General features: G+C 42.2%; 1 protein-coding gene across 1 annotated transcript; it reads left to right on the top strand.

Moving 5' to 3' along the window:
- Positions 1 to 469: 469 nt before the first annotated feature.
- On the top strand, positions 470 to 5277 carry LOC140338170 (cystatin-A1-like). The gene is made up of 3 exons (XM_072422289.1): positions 470 to 550; positions 4830 to 4949; positions 5137 to 5277. The coding sequence occupies exons 1-3, from the start codon at positions 470 to 472 to the stop codon at positions 5275 to 5277; spliced, it is 342 nt and encodes a 113-aa protein (XP_072278390.1).
- The last annotated feature ends 10211 nt before the right edge of the window (positions 5278 to 15488 follow it).

Here is a 15488-nt window from a genome sequence, read left to right as displayed (position 1 = left end):
CTTCAGGGTTTCCCTTTCCTTAACTCACTGTGTAATTCACTGAAAGGGTTAAAGGTAAAACTTTTATTGACACTTATGTAAAATCACAGCAAATTATGGTAAAAAGTTTAATCATTTCAGCCCTCAGCTATATAACTTTATATATTGTGTGTTATACTGAATAAATATACAAATTTCTCCTGAATCATTAAAGAGTGTTCACATACCATTCTGACACCTTGGGGGACACAAAAGTTCCAGTCATACTATTGATCAGGGCAGTGCTAAATATAAAGCCCCATGGCCTATATAATGACAAACACATCTTAGTTTGTGCCATTTTTATACTCTAATAACAGGTGTTTCTTGACACAACACCTGCAAGGTGTAGCCATTTTTAGACACCCCCGTCCTGTAGAATGGTACAGACCTCGGGTGTATAAATCCATGGAATGTTTGGTGTGTTCAGTCTGACAAGCACTGTGCCAAAATGAGTCACGTTGGTGGAGTACCCTATAGATGGAGCCCAGCGAGGAAGCCTACTGCAGAAGTTCAGAAAATTGCTGATGAGGTAGGATGTCAGGGAATCATTCCTAAAGGGAATTAATTTGTATATTTATTGGGTACACATTAGTCCTGGAGCTCACCTAAAGATTCCAAAGAAAAACCCCAATGCAAATACTATTTACTGCCAATGTATGGGGAACATGGAGAATCTATTTTATTTCTTGAGATCCCTGCCCTCCCCAGATGGGACCACTGACCATGTTTTTATATATTGCATTTGCATGTAATGTCTCCTCTTAGTGTTTGCTGTTTCTGAAGAAGCCAATACAGGCAATGTAAATGGGGTGATTCCCCCACTGCAATTCTTGTCAATTACCAGTAGAAACGATGGGGTGCCAAGGCTGCTACCCTACCTTGGTGTCCTGTTCTGCTTTATTCTGTCATTAATATATGACAAAGATCTGAATTTTTCAACAACCATTTTGTCTTTTTGATCAAAATCAAATTGCAGAGCTAACAAACCAATAGAGGCATTGCATTGTGCTTTTTATGGGACAGACCGGCCCATAGAAACTGTGGGGATACATAAAGGAGATACTGAGTGCAATGAGTAGGAGGATATCTAGCTACCCCAGGGATCTCTCCTACTGGTGACTGCACAGTTTATGAGAAGTGATCTGGGCTTTGATTTTTGTGCTGTATTGGGACCTTCTGCCACACCAGGCGGAAATTTTGGCAGTCAGAGGAGCTCATTAACATTTAGAGAACTTTTCCACTTCAATAGAAAATGACCTTTGCTTTGTAGAACTGAACCTTTCAGAATGGTTTGACTCCTGAGACAATTTACAGCAATTGACATAATTACTATATAAATAAGATTTTTGAACAAATTGTTTGTTTACTTCAATTTTTGAGCTTATTTATACTAAAATAGGTGTGCTGATTCTAAAAGTGAAGTTAGTTTTCTTCTATCACGTCAGGTTTTTTCTCCACCGCTTATATTATTGCGATTACTGTAGCGTGGATTTGTAAAGGGTATTCATTTACACGTAAGACAGTGTGGTCATAGGTTGTGCGCTGCTCTACCTAGGGAATAAGCAAAATGTATTTTTCTACTTACTTCCACTTACTTTTTCTACTTCCACGTATTTCCTTTCATTTCATTCAGATCATGTCTGGCTCTGCTGTTTCTCGTCTCGCGCCTAAACAACCCTGATTCATTTTGTTATATCTGTGGCAGTTTCACCATTCCCAGTCAAAGGGCGAACATCAGCACATTTGTAGAGCAAGCCTATTTGGCATATTTCAAAGTTATACTTGGTGATCAGGATAAGTCTTGGGGCCCTCATAAGGTGTGAAGTGTGTCGAGGGTTCACAGATAAGGACAAGGGAACACGTGATAAGATGCCATTTGGTATACTTATGGTTTGGTGAGAGCCAGAAGATCATTTCAATCAACTTCAGGATATAACAAGAAATATAAATGTAACATAGAGTATACTAGTCTACCATCGGCTATACGCCCAGTGGCTCATTCAGATGAAATCCCAGTGCTGGTTTTCGTTACACTACCCTCTCTTGAAGAACATGATTATGGTGATGAACTAGGTGACAACAATGATGAACAGTTTGAAATTGAAGAGGACTTGTAAGAGATTAGATCAGCAGGAGTTGAGTGATTTGGCACTGGGATGAATGAGTAAAATTTGTAAGTTCGATTTCGCAGCGAATAGGGCCGTTCTCACTTACCAAACATTTAAGCAAGAATGGCCTTGTAATTCACCATGAGGTCGTGTTCTTGCCCAACAAATGAGGGAAAATGCAAGGGACAGGAACGGCGACTGTTTCCGGCTGGAATGGCGTGTCTGGGAGTGAATCAGTTGCTCAGCAAGGCCCAATAGCCCAATCAGGCGAGAGGGAAGGAGGGAGGGGTTAGTCACCCCATTTTGTGTTCTGTGTTGGAGAAAGAAGCAGGGAGAGAAGTGCATTATTATTATTATTAATAAACAGGATTTATATAGCGCCAACATATTACGCAGCGCTGTACATTAAATAGGGATTGCAAATGACAGACTAATTGATGTGCTGTGTGAGTCCAAATGAGGAGGTAATGGAGAGCAGTTTGGCTGAGGAGGGAAGGTTAGGCTCATCCATTGCAACATTAAAATCACCAAGGATTAGGGTGGGCAGGTCATGGGAAAGAATTTGTGGAGCCAGGAGGCAAAGTTATCCACAAATTGTGATACTGGGCCAGGAGGGCGGTAGACAACAGCAACAATGAGTAAGGGGCTAAAGAGTCGGACAGAGTGGACTTCAAATGAAGTGAAAATCAGAGAGGGTGGGGTAGGAAGGACTCTGTATGTACAGTTAGGTGAGAGAAGGAGACCCACACCACCCCCTACTTTGTTGCCAGGTCTGGGGGCATTGTGACAGGGACAGGTTAGGAGCCTTGTGTATATCATGAAATATACATATTGTGTAGTTTTTGATGCTGTCTAGTAAATAAAGCGGAAACATTTCTGTCCTACTCCAAAAAAAACAGATATTTCATTCTGATCCAACTTGCTATCAAACAAGCCAAAAAAATCTGTATTTGTTCAAAAAAATACAGATATATTTTATTCTGATTCCACTTGCTATCTATCAAAAATGGCCCACTCCTCCTCCTCCACCTTTCAGTACTCAATTCACTAAAATTGTACACTTCTGGATGGCATTGATGATGCACTACACTCTGCTCGAGATGCCAGCTACCAATGCCTTCCACACTCCTTCTAAGTGCCCACCGCATCCTCCGCCTGCCGTTGCTGCCACCTGCCAGTACTCCGTTCACAGAAATTGTATTTCATGCTTCCAGGTGGCATTGATGATGCAATATACCCAGCTCTAGATGCCAGTTACCAATGCTGTTCACACTCAGTCTAAGGGCCCAACGCCTCCTCCTTCTGTTGCTGCCGCCTGTCCAGTCCTCCATTCACTTAAATTTTTTAATACACTTCTAGTTGGCTTTAATGCACTACACCCAGGTCTTGATGCCAGTTACCAATGCGGTCCCCTGTCCGTCCCAGGGCCCAACCCCTCCTCCTCCTGCTTTTGCTGCTGCCACTTGTCAGTACTCCATTCACTAAAATTGTAATACACGCTTCTGGGTGGCATTGACGATGCTCTACACCCAGCTCTCCATGACCCTTACCAATGCGGTCTCCCCATCTATAGCTGACCAGGGGCCACACACTGCTACTGCTCTCACTGACCGACACTCCATCTCTGGTCCTCCATGCTTGCCTAATGTTACAGCTCTACTTGTCATTCCTAACACATGTCATCCAGGTCATGATGCCAGCTAGCAATTATAATATTTTTAAACAGGATTTATATAGCGTTAAAATATTATGCAGCTATGTAACTTCAATAGGAGTTTGCACATTAAATAGCAAAGCGTTGTCCTGCTATTCTGACGGAAGAGACTATTGCTAGAGGGTTGAGTTCACCCTTTCAATGTCTTAATGTTTATGCCGCCTTCTGGATGCTGTCAATCATGCAAAAAATCCTATTTGTGTGTTCCCCAGTGTATAACAGATAACTGTAAATTAGTAATTTGATTTTCATGTTATAAAGCTAAATCTAGCATGGCTGAGTTTGCCCGTATTTAATTTGATCTGATTCTGTTGGGATTAACATAAAACAAACAAATAGTATCTCCATACTAAACTCAATGAATTGATGATCCATCCTGGGCTCCTATACACATGGAGCCTGATTAAATCTCTCCAAAACCGGCAAAGATAAATTATCATGGAAGAACCTGTGTGATCCAGCAAACATTATTTTGCTAATAGCTGGCAAATGTTTTCAATCATGGACCGAATCATTTTGAAGTTTTCTGGATCACTCAGGTTTGCTCATGATAGTCCATCAGGTACTGGCACCATCTAAAGGTTGTAGTTGGAATGGCATCCAAATATATGCCAATGCCGCCAGGATCACGCTGACTGCAAGGAATCGGTACTGGCCCAGTGAAAACAGTACAGTTGGGAGCCGTGGAAACGTGCTAACATGGAACATGCTGATAGGAGAGATCTGAGAGATAAAGAGATGAGCTCATCAGTCTGCTGCTTCTCCTTTTACTGTCCAATCAGAGGCCAGAGGAGAAAGAAGCTCTTTTGTTATTGCAGCAAAGCAAAATCAGTAATGGCTTCTCTGTGCTGTGATCTGTACTATGGGAGCCTTGCAGCCCCCTTGTACCTGGTCCGATCCATCACAGCCATGATTGTATTGCAGCGGGTGCTGTGCCCATTTATATCTGGACCAAGTCACTGATAATTTGTGTTTCTTCTCTGCAGGTGAAAGAACAATTTGTAAAGAAGTCTGGAAAATATGTCTCCAGGTTTACCTTAATCCTCTACAGAATTCCGATATATTCGAACCATGCTATTGTCACTGCCATGGATATCATGGCAAAGGTAATAATTTTGATTTCATGTAACATGTATGCGGTGTATTCAGTTTTTGGCATCATTAAAGGGGAACTGATCTGTTGCAGAATGCAATGCAATCTAATGTTTCCAAGCAGAGGATCTCAGAACTGTTATTCCTGACATGATACAATAATATAACAGAACTCATATTACAGGTGTTGTTTCTTTTCAGATTCATATTGGAGGTAACAAGTATATTCATATGAGAGTGAAGAAACCAACGTCTGTTACGAACCAGGAAGCACAAATAATGTCTTTCCAGCTAGATAAGGAAAAGGATGATGAGCTTGAGCCTTTCTCAGATGGAGAATAACAGCAATCAATGATATCCCTGCAATGATTCTTCTGTATCCAACTCTGTCCTATCATCATCATCTCCGCTCTCTGCAGTTCTTCTCTCCCCTTACAATGGTGTCCGGGGAACTCTACACAAAGTAAAACTATTACTCTAATATTTCTCTGTTCCCAATGAACAGAACCCACCTAAACAAGAGGTTGCTAAAGGTCCACATTACACTAAGGGGTGTATTTATAAATTATTCTCCTATCAATTCTAGGTAAATTCATCTATAACATTCCTTTACACATAGCATTACCTATGGAGACAGCTGTGCATTTTGACAATTGCCCACTAGGTGGCAGAACGAGTCATTGTTTTAATAGGCACTGTATGAGAAGTGCAGAGAGATTGGAACTGAGTATTTCAGCCAAATGAACAGGAAATAATTTCTAAATAGAACCCTAAAATGTTCCATATCTGTATTCCAAGGGGGTCACACCAGCAACAGCAGGGGGGCATCAAGGCATGAACCTAATAAAGGCAACATGCTGTGTTGTGGATAGATTTGATTATATTAAAGACTAAAAGCACAATATAAATTATGTATATTTTTTTGAAATGATTATCTTATGTTTGAATATGATTTCTTCCTTCTTTTTATGCTCAGGTCCAAAAATAAAATACTATAAAAAAATTTGTTTATTTAAAAATTATTATATAAAATATTTTATTATTGTATTGATTTTGGCTTTTGAAACATTGAATATTTTATATGTACAACTACAGCCAGCAGGATTTCAGGAGGAGGAGTTCAGTATGGAGAAAGCAATGACTCTGAACGGATCGTCGTGGTACATTCACACATTTGCATTTTCATTTGTCCCTTTCTGTCACTTCCAAATGTTGGCCACTGCAGCACAGCTGATATTACAATTGTGTAAATGTTATTATATAAAGAGATTTCCAAACTGGGATAAAGGTAAAAGCACACTTGTGTCTTCATCTGATTCAATTCATCATTAGGTAGCATTTTACAGGTCTTGTCCCACTTCCAGCCTGGGACAGGATATTAGGAGACAAGCAGAAGACTGCTGAGGTTATCTCTCCCTCTCACTAAAGCTGCGTACACACTTCCAATTTTTATCGTTCAAAACGAACGACGAACGATCGATTGGGCAAAAATCGTTCGTAAAAAAAGTAACCAACGACGCCGACGAACGAGGAAAGTCGTTGTGGAAAATTTGCCGGCGCATTTTTCAACTGATAGAACAGTTCACGCACACATAGCGGTTACGCCTTGGCGGACAACAATGCGCAGCACACTCCTGAGGTTTGGCGCACAACTATGTGCATCAAACGACTGAGTATTAATATGCCAATTGTGTTGTTTTTAGCCTTTCAAACAATTCAGACAACGGAACTGCTTAAAAACAAGCATAATAAAGGAGATCACATAACAAACAACCCCCCAAAAAAAACAAACTCAAAATAAACTCATCAGCTAAAATGTCACATTAAAATATAGAGACAACATAGACACTACTAAATTTATATGACAAAATTTAAAAAAAAACACACACATGTAAACCCTCACTTCCATGTAAAGCCAAATTAGTTCAAAAATGGCCCAACAAATATTGCATTCCAGAAATACTTACCAAACCAATATGCTATTTTGACCTATAAAGGGTGGAAAACTGGAATAGAAAATATTTATGCAGGACAAACAATTAAGGTGGTGATAAAGACAGAATATTAAAATGAAACAATATGGCCACAAACACAATAACATTGCATTAACATTGACTTATTAATTGCAAAATGGACATTAAAACATTCAAATTTTAAAAACAAAAGCAGCTATTGTACTAAATGGTGAGCAAAGTATGAAATGCAGCAACATAGATTATTAGAACATAGCAACCAACTGCGTCATGAAAACAAGGAGCAGACTTTGCAGGATTTCCAGCTGAATAAGAAAAAAAAGGAGGATAAGCTGGAATATTTCTAGTATAGAGGAGAAAATAAGGAATGATATTCCTGCAATGTAACCAACTCTGTCCTATCATCATCATCTCCGCTCTCTGCAGTTCTTCTCTCCCCTTACAATGGTGAGCTACACAAAGCATATCTATATACCTAATATCTCTCTGTTTTCAGAGTTGTGCAACAATAGTCACCTACATGATAAGTTACAAAAAGCTCCTCATTACAATAAGATGTTCCATATCTGTATGCCAGGCTGATCATACCAGGAACATAGGAGGCCTCTAATTCATGACCCCGATTATAGGGGATGTGCTGTGTTTGTAGGTAGATTTTGCTATGCTTCGGACTACAAACACCAAAAATAAATCTTTCAAACTGATTGCTTTAGGTATATTTTCAAAAATTAGTTTGTTTCATTCTGTGCTTCCAGAAATCATCCAGCAATCTATACAACTCTAAACTACTTCCTGAGGGAGCCGACTCCACATTTTCACAGACCTTACAGCGAAGAATCCCTTCCTTATCCGGAGCTTAAACTTCTTTTCCTCCAGACGCAAAGAGCGCCCCCTTGTGCTTTGTAATGATCTTACAGTGAATAATTGGGAAGAGAGTTCTCTATATGGACCATTTATATATTTATACAGGGTGTCGGCAATGTACACACGCACCGATGTCACCGGGAACTCCCTGGTGACTCATCGGGTGCAGAAGCCGGCCGGAGGAAGAAGACGGAGATCACGGCGATTCACTAACCTTCCCATAGGTTTATCTACCCCGAGTGTGAATAGGGGTTACCTCTTTCAGCAACTTTTTTCCACCCCGAGTCACACTCGGGGGTACCGCTAGGGAGGTTAAATATAACAGTTAAAGAAAATACACAGCTAAGGTCAGACTTACCAAAAAGAGCATCTGAGAAATAAACAAATAAAATAAAACAATCGGATTTGGATCGGTATTCACGGAGCACAGTGACTGTTGCAATGGTGGAAACAATACTGAAGTGTGCGGTTTGGCAACGGTTGCCTTATACAACTTAACACTACACTGATGTCACGCTGCGCCTCCCTTTTTTATAAAAAATGGAAGATTAAATACCACTTTATACAGAAACAAATAGAATATATGAACACGTATATCTAATAGACAAAGGATAATTAACCACTCCAGTCAGCAGACATGGCCTGGAGCATAATTTTGATACATCATTTATTTCTTTTCTTTTTATGCGCTAGACCAGGAGAGCCCATTCTACAGCTCCCGGGCCACACCTGGCCCACAAAGCTTCAAAATCTGGCCCTCTCCTCATCTCTGCTCATTACCTTGCAGGGTACAGGGAGCAGGCACAACAATACCCGTGCCCGTCCCCCGCAAGGCAACAAGGATTACTGCAATGAGACACATAGTCCACGTCTTTTCTGCTGACAGCTGGTGGGGGCGGGGAGGAAGGCAGTGAGGCTTCTGTAACACCACCTTCCCCCCGCCTTCCATGCATTCTAAGTCCGTGGCTTTCTTTTCCCTGGCAGCTGAAGAGGGCGGGGAGGAAGGCGGTGCTACAGAAGCCTCACTGCCTTGCTCTCCACCCCCTTTAGCTGTCAGTGGAGAAAGCCGTGGACTTGCGATCCTGTGCTCAAGAACAGGATCGGAGCTCTGTTTTCATATGGAGACAGGTCAGTGAGACACAGAGGGTAATTCACCAAGCAAAATCGAAAGCTCGCTCGCTCATTAATATTTGCGATTCACAATCTGAAGCCTTCGATCAATTTATCAACTAAATTTCAGGCACTGGCGTATTTGTGCGGAAGATAGTAATGGAAATGATCTTGCTGCTGGAGCCGCGCATCCCCGACAGTTTGACACTGGCGAGTTTGCATTTAAAGTCACTGTTCTCCTAAAAAAGCATTCTTTCCAATGGCACACAAATTACCCTTAGCCCTAAAAAAAAATGTTTGTGCTGTTTAAATGTTTAAGACATCTATATGCGCTAAGAAAAAAGCATATTTTAAAATGACCTATTTCTTTCCTGTTGGGCAAGAGTTCAGCTCCTCTTCATAGGCGCCTATCTAAACGCCTACGTGCCTGATCGGAGGAGCCGCCTGGGGGTAAATCTTGCGACTTTCCGCGCGTGAAGCCATCGGACTAGATTTTCCCACAAAAGTCACAAGCACACAGGCGTTCTTGTTTGCTTCTATAGATATATATGTATATATGTGTGTGTGTATATTTATATATATAAATATATATATAGATTTGCTTTTTGTAGCTCGCAGAGTTCCCCGGACACCAATGTAAGGAGAGAGAAGAACTGCAGAGAGCGGAGATGATGATAATAGGACAGAGTTGGTTACATTGCAGGAATATCATTCATTATTTTCTCCTCTCTATACGAGAAAGGTTCAAGCGGATCATCATTTTTCTTATTCTCCTTGCAATGCACCAAAATCAGCATCTGGTTTGAACAAGGCAGCGGTCTGAAAACTTTAGCATGGATATAATCGTCACCTCCGGCATGAACCTGAAAAGAAACAAGAATAACAAATCTGATATGCTCTGCTGGATACATTTTATTGCATGCTCCTGTGGGGTAAGGACTGACACAAGGGCATTAGAGTGTCAGCTCCTCTGGTACATTGACTGTGACTGGCTCAGTGTTGTCTGTACAGCACTCCGGTATATGTCAGAGCTATAATAAATGTATACCAGTCCTACAAATGAACAATTTCTAATTCTGTCCCTTCTTGCAGTTCTTCAATTGATCACCTGCCCTAAATCTATGCCAAAATTTAATACACCCTCACCATGTAGCTGTCACATATTGTGATTCCCCCCGGGGTACAAACACTGCTGTGCCCCAGGTTGTGACAACAATGTTGTATAAAACCAACAACCTTACCTTGTACAAGTAATTGGTGTCGGCAACAATCTGAGCTCTGACCAGGATTCCTTTAAACATGGGGAACTTTTTCTTAGCCTGTGGTTTCACCTGAACAGAAGAAACGCAAAGCATCAGTGGTTTGGCCCGGCCCAGATACAAAACCTGCACAGCACCCACTGCAATACAATCATGGCTGGAAAGGATCAGACAACCAGAGACCCTTATAGTACAGCTCACAGCAACATCAAGAGAGAAACCAAGTATGCAGGGGAATCCAAAGTGCCTGTTAGACAGCCAGATGATTCAATTTTGCTGTTCTGCAGTAACAAAATGTCTTGTTTCTCCTCTGGTCTCTGATTGGATGGATAAAGGAGAAGCAGCATGTTAGGAAATGCTCACCTGTCCAGTGACTGCGTGCTGTGTTCCATGGCAGTATAAAACATGTTTATTCTGTCCAGCAATGTTATTTGCAGCAGCCCCTGCTTCCCTTTAGTCGTGGAGCCTGATGTATTTTATGGCATCCCCAGCATCCCTTGTTAGGCTCTACACAGGTGAAAGGGATTCCAGAGGCTGATCAGCTCCTGACTCTGCTATTGGCTGCTGGGACATTAAAGCCTCTCTGCTCTCAGACACCAGGGCCTGACTCTGCTTGTGTTTTGCCCTTGTGTACTTCCTTTGGTGGACAGATTTATCTGTGGGCTCCTGGCTTGCTGCCAGCCCTTTCCTAGACACCATCCCTTGCCCAGTAAGTCCTGGGGGCAACCAAGTGCTGGGAGATGCAACCAGTCTCCCAAGGCTGAGTGTGGGCTGCTATAGGTGAAGACTGCGATGTTAGATTGGGGGACTGGTCTCTGGTCAGGACTGGGGCTGGCCAGAGCCTTACACAGCAGTTCCCCTTTCGATATACTTCCACCAACGTTAAGTTTGGGTGTGTCGGTTGATCTGTAGGGAGTGGAAAAGAGAGAGAGATATCTCCGTAGTTGCTGTTGAATTTTCAATTACCTTAGCTACATATTGATCCTGAATTTGTTGTACGTCCCCCGGTAGTAAGATAAGGGGTTCTTTGGCCCAAGGGGTGGGCAATGGACGTACCATTAAAATTTCAAAGTGTGATAGCTTATTAACTGTATTGAGTGTCATTCCTGTTTCTGCTAGCATGGCTGGTAGGCATTGGTCCCATTTATTTATTGACCCTCCACTTGCTTTCCTAAGTTTTTCTTTTAATGTCCTATTCATCCTTTCTACTACTCCAGCACTCTGGGGGTGATATGGGATGTGGAACTTCCATTCTATGTTCATCATCTTTGAAATCTAATGCGTGACTTTAGAAGTGAATGGAGTGCCGTTGCCTGAGCTTATTCTTACTGGGCATCCAAGTTTGGGGATGATCTCCTTGCATTGTATACTTAGCTACTGTTCTTGAATTTTCTTCCCTGACTACAAAAGCTTCGACCCATCTGCTGAATCTATCTGTAATCACTAACATTATCTGACATTCATTGGAAGCCTTTGGTATGTGTGTGAAGTCAGTTTGTAACTCTTGTAATGGACCCTGTGGAGGTAACAAATGTTCATGTTGTCCTGCTTTCTTTCCTTGCATGTTATTTCTGGCACATTTTAAACAACGGGAAGGTATGGCTTGTGTGTGTTCCTTTAAATTCTGGGCACAAAATTCCTTGTGTATTTCTTGTGTTGTGGTCTTAATGCATTTGTGTCCTATACCATGGATTTGAAAAACAATGAGGGGTACTGCTATTTGGGGCAGCCCTACAATCCTTCCTTTTGACCAGATTCCAAATGAATCTAGGGTCAATCCTTCCTTTTCCCAGAATTTAATGTCCTGTGAAGTGGCCAAGGACAGTAATTGTGTTAGAAGTGTGTGGGCTTTAGTGGAAGCTGGGATGGTAAGCAGAAGTGTATTGGGGGCTAGTGGTGGGTGTGGTAGACTGAGCAGCAACTTTGGCATGAAAATCTGCTAGTCTGTTGCCCCTGGCATCAAAAGAATTGGAAGAAGTGTGTGCTTGACATTTGCCAATGGCTATTTGATTGGGGAGGTGAATGGCTTGTCAAAGTTTTGAAATTATTGCGAAGTGCTGAATGGGTTTTCCATCAGCTGTGGTAAAACCTCTTCGCTGCCAAATAGCTCCAAAATCATGTACGACTCCAAACGCATAGCGGGCGTCAGTGAATATGTTTACAGATATTCCTTCCATAATTTCACAGGCTCTGGTGAGTGCTATCAATTCTGCGGCTTGGGAAGAGTTAACAGAGAGTGGGGCGGCTTCAAGGACTGTGTCAGGGAGCTGTACCACGGCATATCCAGCTAAATAAGTTTTGTCAGAGGGTCGCCAACAAGACCCATCTACAAAAAGATTTTCTGCTAGAGGAATGAGTGTTGTGGATAAGTCTGAACGTGGTGTTGAGGTGTTATGTGTTTCAGTGATACATGAGTGTGACTCTGACACTCCATCCTCCGGCCCTTTAAGACCCAAGAGGGCATTAATCACAGCGACAGGACCGCTGGTAGCAGGAGCATATTTTACACTTAATCCTGCAGTGGATGTTAGGATAACTTCATAACCTGACAACCTTTGTGCTGTTATGTGTTGAGTGGTTAAGTTCTTAAGCAAATGTAGTACAGCATGGGATGTGTAAAGTATGGTTTCCTGACCCAAAGTTAGAAGTTGGACACTTTCTACAGGCATTGCGCATGCTGCCAGGACACGCAGACAGGCTGGCATGCCTTGCACAGTAACAGGCAGTGTCTTAGAGACATATGCCACAGGCCTCAGTCTCCCCCCCATGCATCTGAGGAAGCACAGCAGCCATGGTTTTACAATTCTCTCTTGCATACAATACAAATGGTACATTGAAATTCAGCATTCCCAATGCAGGGGCAGAGGTCAGGGATTCTTTTAACACCACATATGCTTTAGTGATTTCATCAGACCATTGAATGTTGTTAGGGGCACTAGGGGTGGTACTGGGACGGAGCTGTGAGTCCCAATACGAACAGTCAGGAATCCAGAGTCTGCAAAAATTGATCATGCCAAGAAAGCTGAGCAGTGGGCAAGGCAGACTGGTAATGGCATGTACGCAGCTGGGGGTAGCAGCTGGGATCCTGGGGGGTGAAAGCATTTCTAGGAATGTGACCTGTTGCAGACAGAACTATTTTTTTCTGCCACACCCTCTGTCCTTCCTTTCCCAAAAAACACTACAATGAAACAGTATCCTTCTGATATGCCTCCTGCGATGGGCTACACAAGAATAGATCAACACATACTGTACTGTAAAGTTGAACCATGCTGCGCCTGCCAGTTGGCAAGGACATTTGAGAAAATTGCAGGGGAGTCAACAAAACCCTGGGGCAAGCGGCACCAGGAGTACTGCTGTCCCATGAAAATGAAAGCCATAAGGGGCTGAGTGCCTGAGAGCCTGAGGGCCTGAGAGAGCAGGTTTTCTTCAGTATGCCTTGCTGGCAGAAAGATTGAATCATGGGTGCTAAGGAATCTTCCTTGTCTTTAGTTAAAGGATACTGCTTTTGGTATATTGGATTTTGGTATTGGTATATTGTAGTCAAGGAATCCAACGTCATGTGGCCCGGTGGACCATGTGCTGTCAGGAACTGGACAATCCAATAAGGGCAGTTGCAAGGTTGTATTGACATTATTCCCTCCCTTTGGGTCAACAACCAGTGACATTCCCAGAGATCCCATCAGGTCTCTTCCTAACAGGTTAACTGGACAACTAGGTAATACCTTCAATGAGTGATGTGTAATGTATTCACCATGTACTGTACTTATGGTGATATGAGGTGTGCGTCTTACAGGGGTGATGACTCCCTTTATTCCCACAGAGGGCCCACCAGGTGTAGATGGAATTGACCAGGATCAGAGGACAGAACAAGTCGCTCCTGTGTCCACTAAGGAGTCTGTCAGGAACTGTCCTTTTTCTAATGTGATTATTGGGTTTTCTAATGTGATTATTGGGTTTTCATCAGCTTGGACAGAGATTTGTAACATAGTGGCGGTGGAGTCTTCCACTGGGCATCCCTATGTTTGATGTGGTTTGCCTCCCCATTGTATGGGGTACTTTGGGGCTGGGTGGTTCCTGTCCTGTCTACCTCCTCTGCGTCTACCTTTTCCTCTGTACCCTCCAGATTTCCCTGAATAATGGAATCCCTGCACATGGGGTTCTGACGGTTTAGGTAGCTCAAAGCAACCTGCCGCGTCTTTAGATAACAATTGTCCCATTATATCCTGCGAGGGTAATATGCTCCAACCATCAATAATCATTTTGGCAGTTTTAGCATGTTCAGGGATTAATCCATTAATCAGTGACTGTGCAAAAACAACATTCAAATCTCCTTCTAATCCTAGACCTGCCTCTTCCTTCCACACTTTCCTAAACCTTTGAGCATTCCTTCTTGCTGCACGGACTTTATTAGACAGATATCGTGCTCGTAATCCTCATCCTCCTGTGTGTTTCTGCTGTTAGTTATGGATATAGGGGTGTATATGGGGTGGAATAGAGGATGTGATTTGGGCAATAGTTTTCTTTTTACGGGGGTCATCTTTCCAATACATTTTCAAAGTATACCAGACTTCTCTGCAAGCCTTCATGTATTGACGGTCCCACTCGGGAACTCGTGGATTTAATATATATCCCCATCTGTCTCGATTACTGAGACACATTCCTAAGATACAACTAATATGGAGTTTAGAGAATGATCCTTCCAATGGGAAGGGGTCAGGGCATTTCAAGTTTTCAGTGCCATTTTTCAAATGTAATGTAAAACGCTCAGTGTAATAGTCTCCTGCTCTGCGATTAACAAAATTAGCAGGAGTTTCCCCTGGAATATTATAAGGAATATCTTCATCACTGGGTGACATGGCTGTGAGTTTTAGTTTCTGTCTGATTTTAATACTTTTCTTTACATATTTTTTATGTGGATCTTGGAGCTGTTTCTCCTTTATGGAATTCCCCACCTTGGGAATTCCCCATAGTATAAATTACAGTATAAATATCAAACGGTTGTACACAGTTATTGTTAGTTCAGCAGGTAGCTGCAGTGCTCGCTAACGTCCTGTTCCCAGGACCGCGTACCAAAACGCAGCTTAGGTCACCTTACTGCTTGCCCGAGGCAAGCACAGCAGTGAGGATTGGCCCAACCTCACCTTGGTAATCAGATTAGTACACAAACTTATCTTATATAGTGTATAATACAATATCTCTTACACTTCTAAATTATTGACATCAAAATCTTATACTCTATACATTTAGCAGAAGCCATCAGTGTGTACAAATTGAATAAAAGATTTCCCAAATCTTCCTAACCAAGGACTCAGTACTTCTATGAGGGAGTGTACACTACCACAGTGAT

The sequence above is a fragment of the Pyxicephalus adspersus genome, chromosome 1 (assembly GCF_032062135.1).
Source record: "Pyxicephalus adspersus chromosome 1, UCB_Pads_2.0, whole genome shotgun sequence".
In the NCBI taxonomy this organism is placed as follows: domain Eukaryota; kingdom Metazoa; phylum Chordata; class Amphibia; order Anura; family Pyxicephalidae; genus Pyxicephalus; species Pyxicephalus adspersus.
Note: the sequence above shows the minus strand (reverse complement) of the source record. Positions and strands in the feature narration are given on the sequence as shown.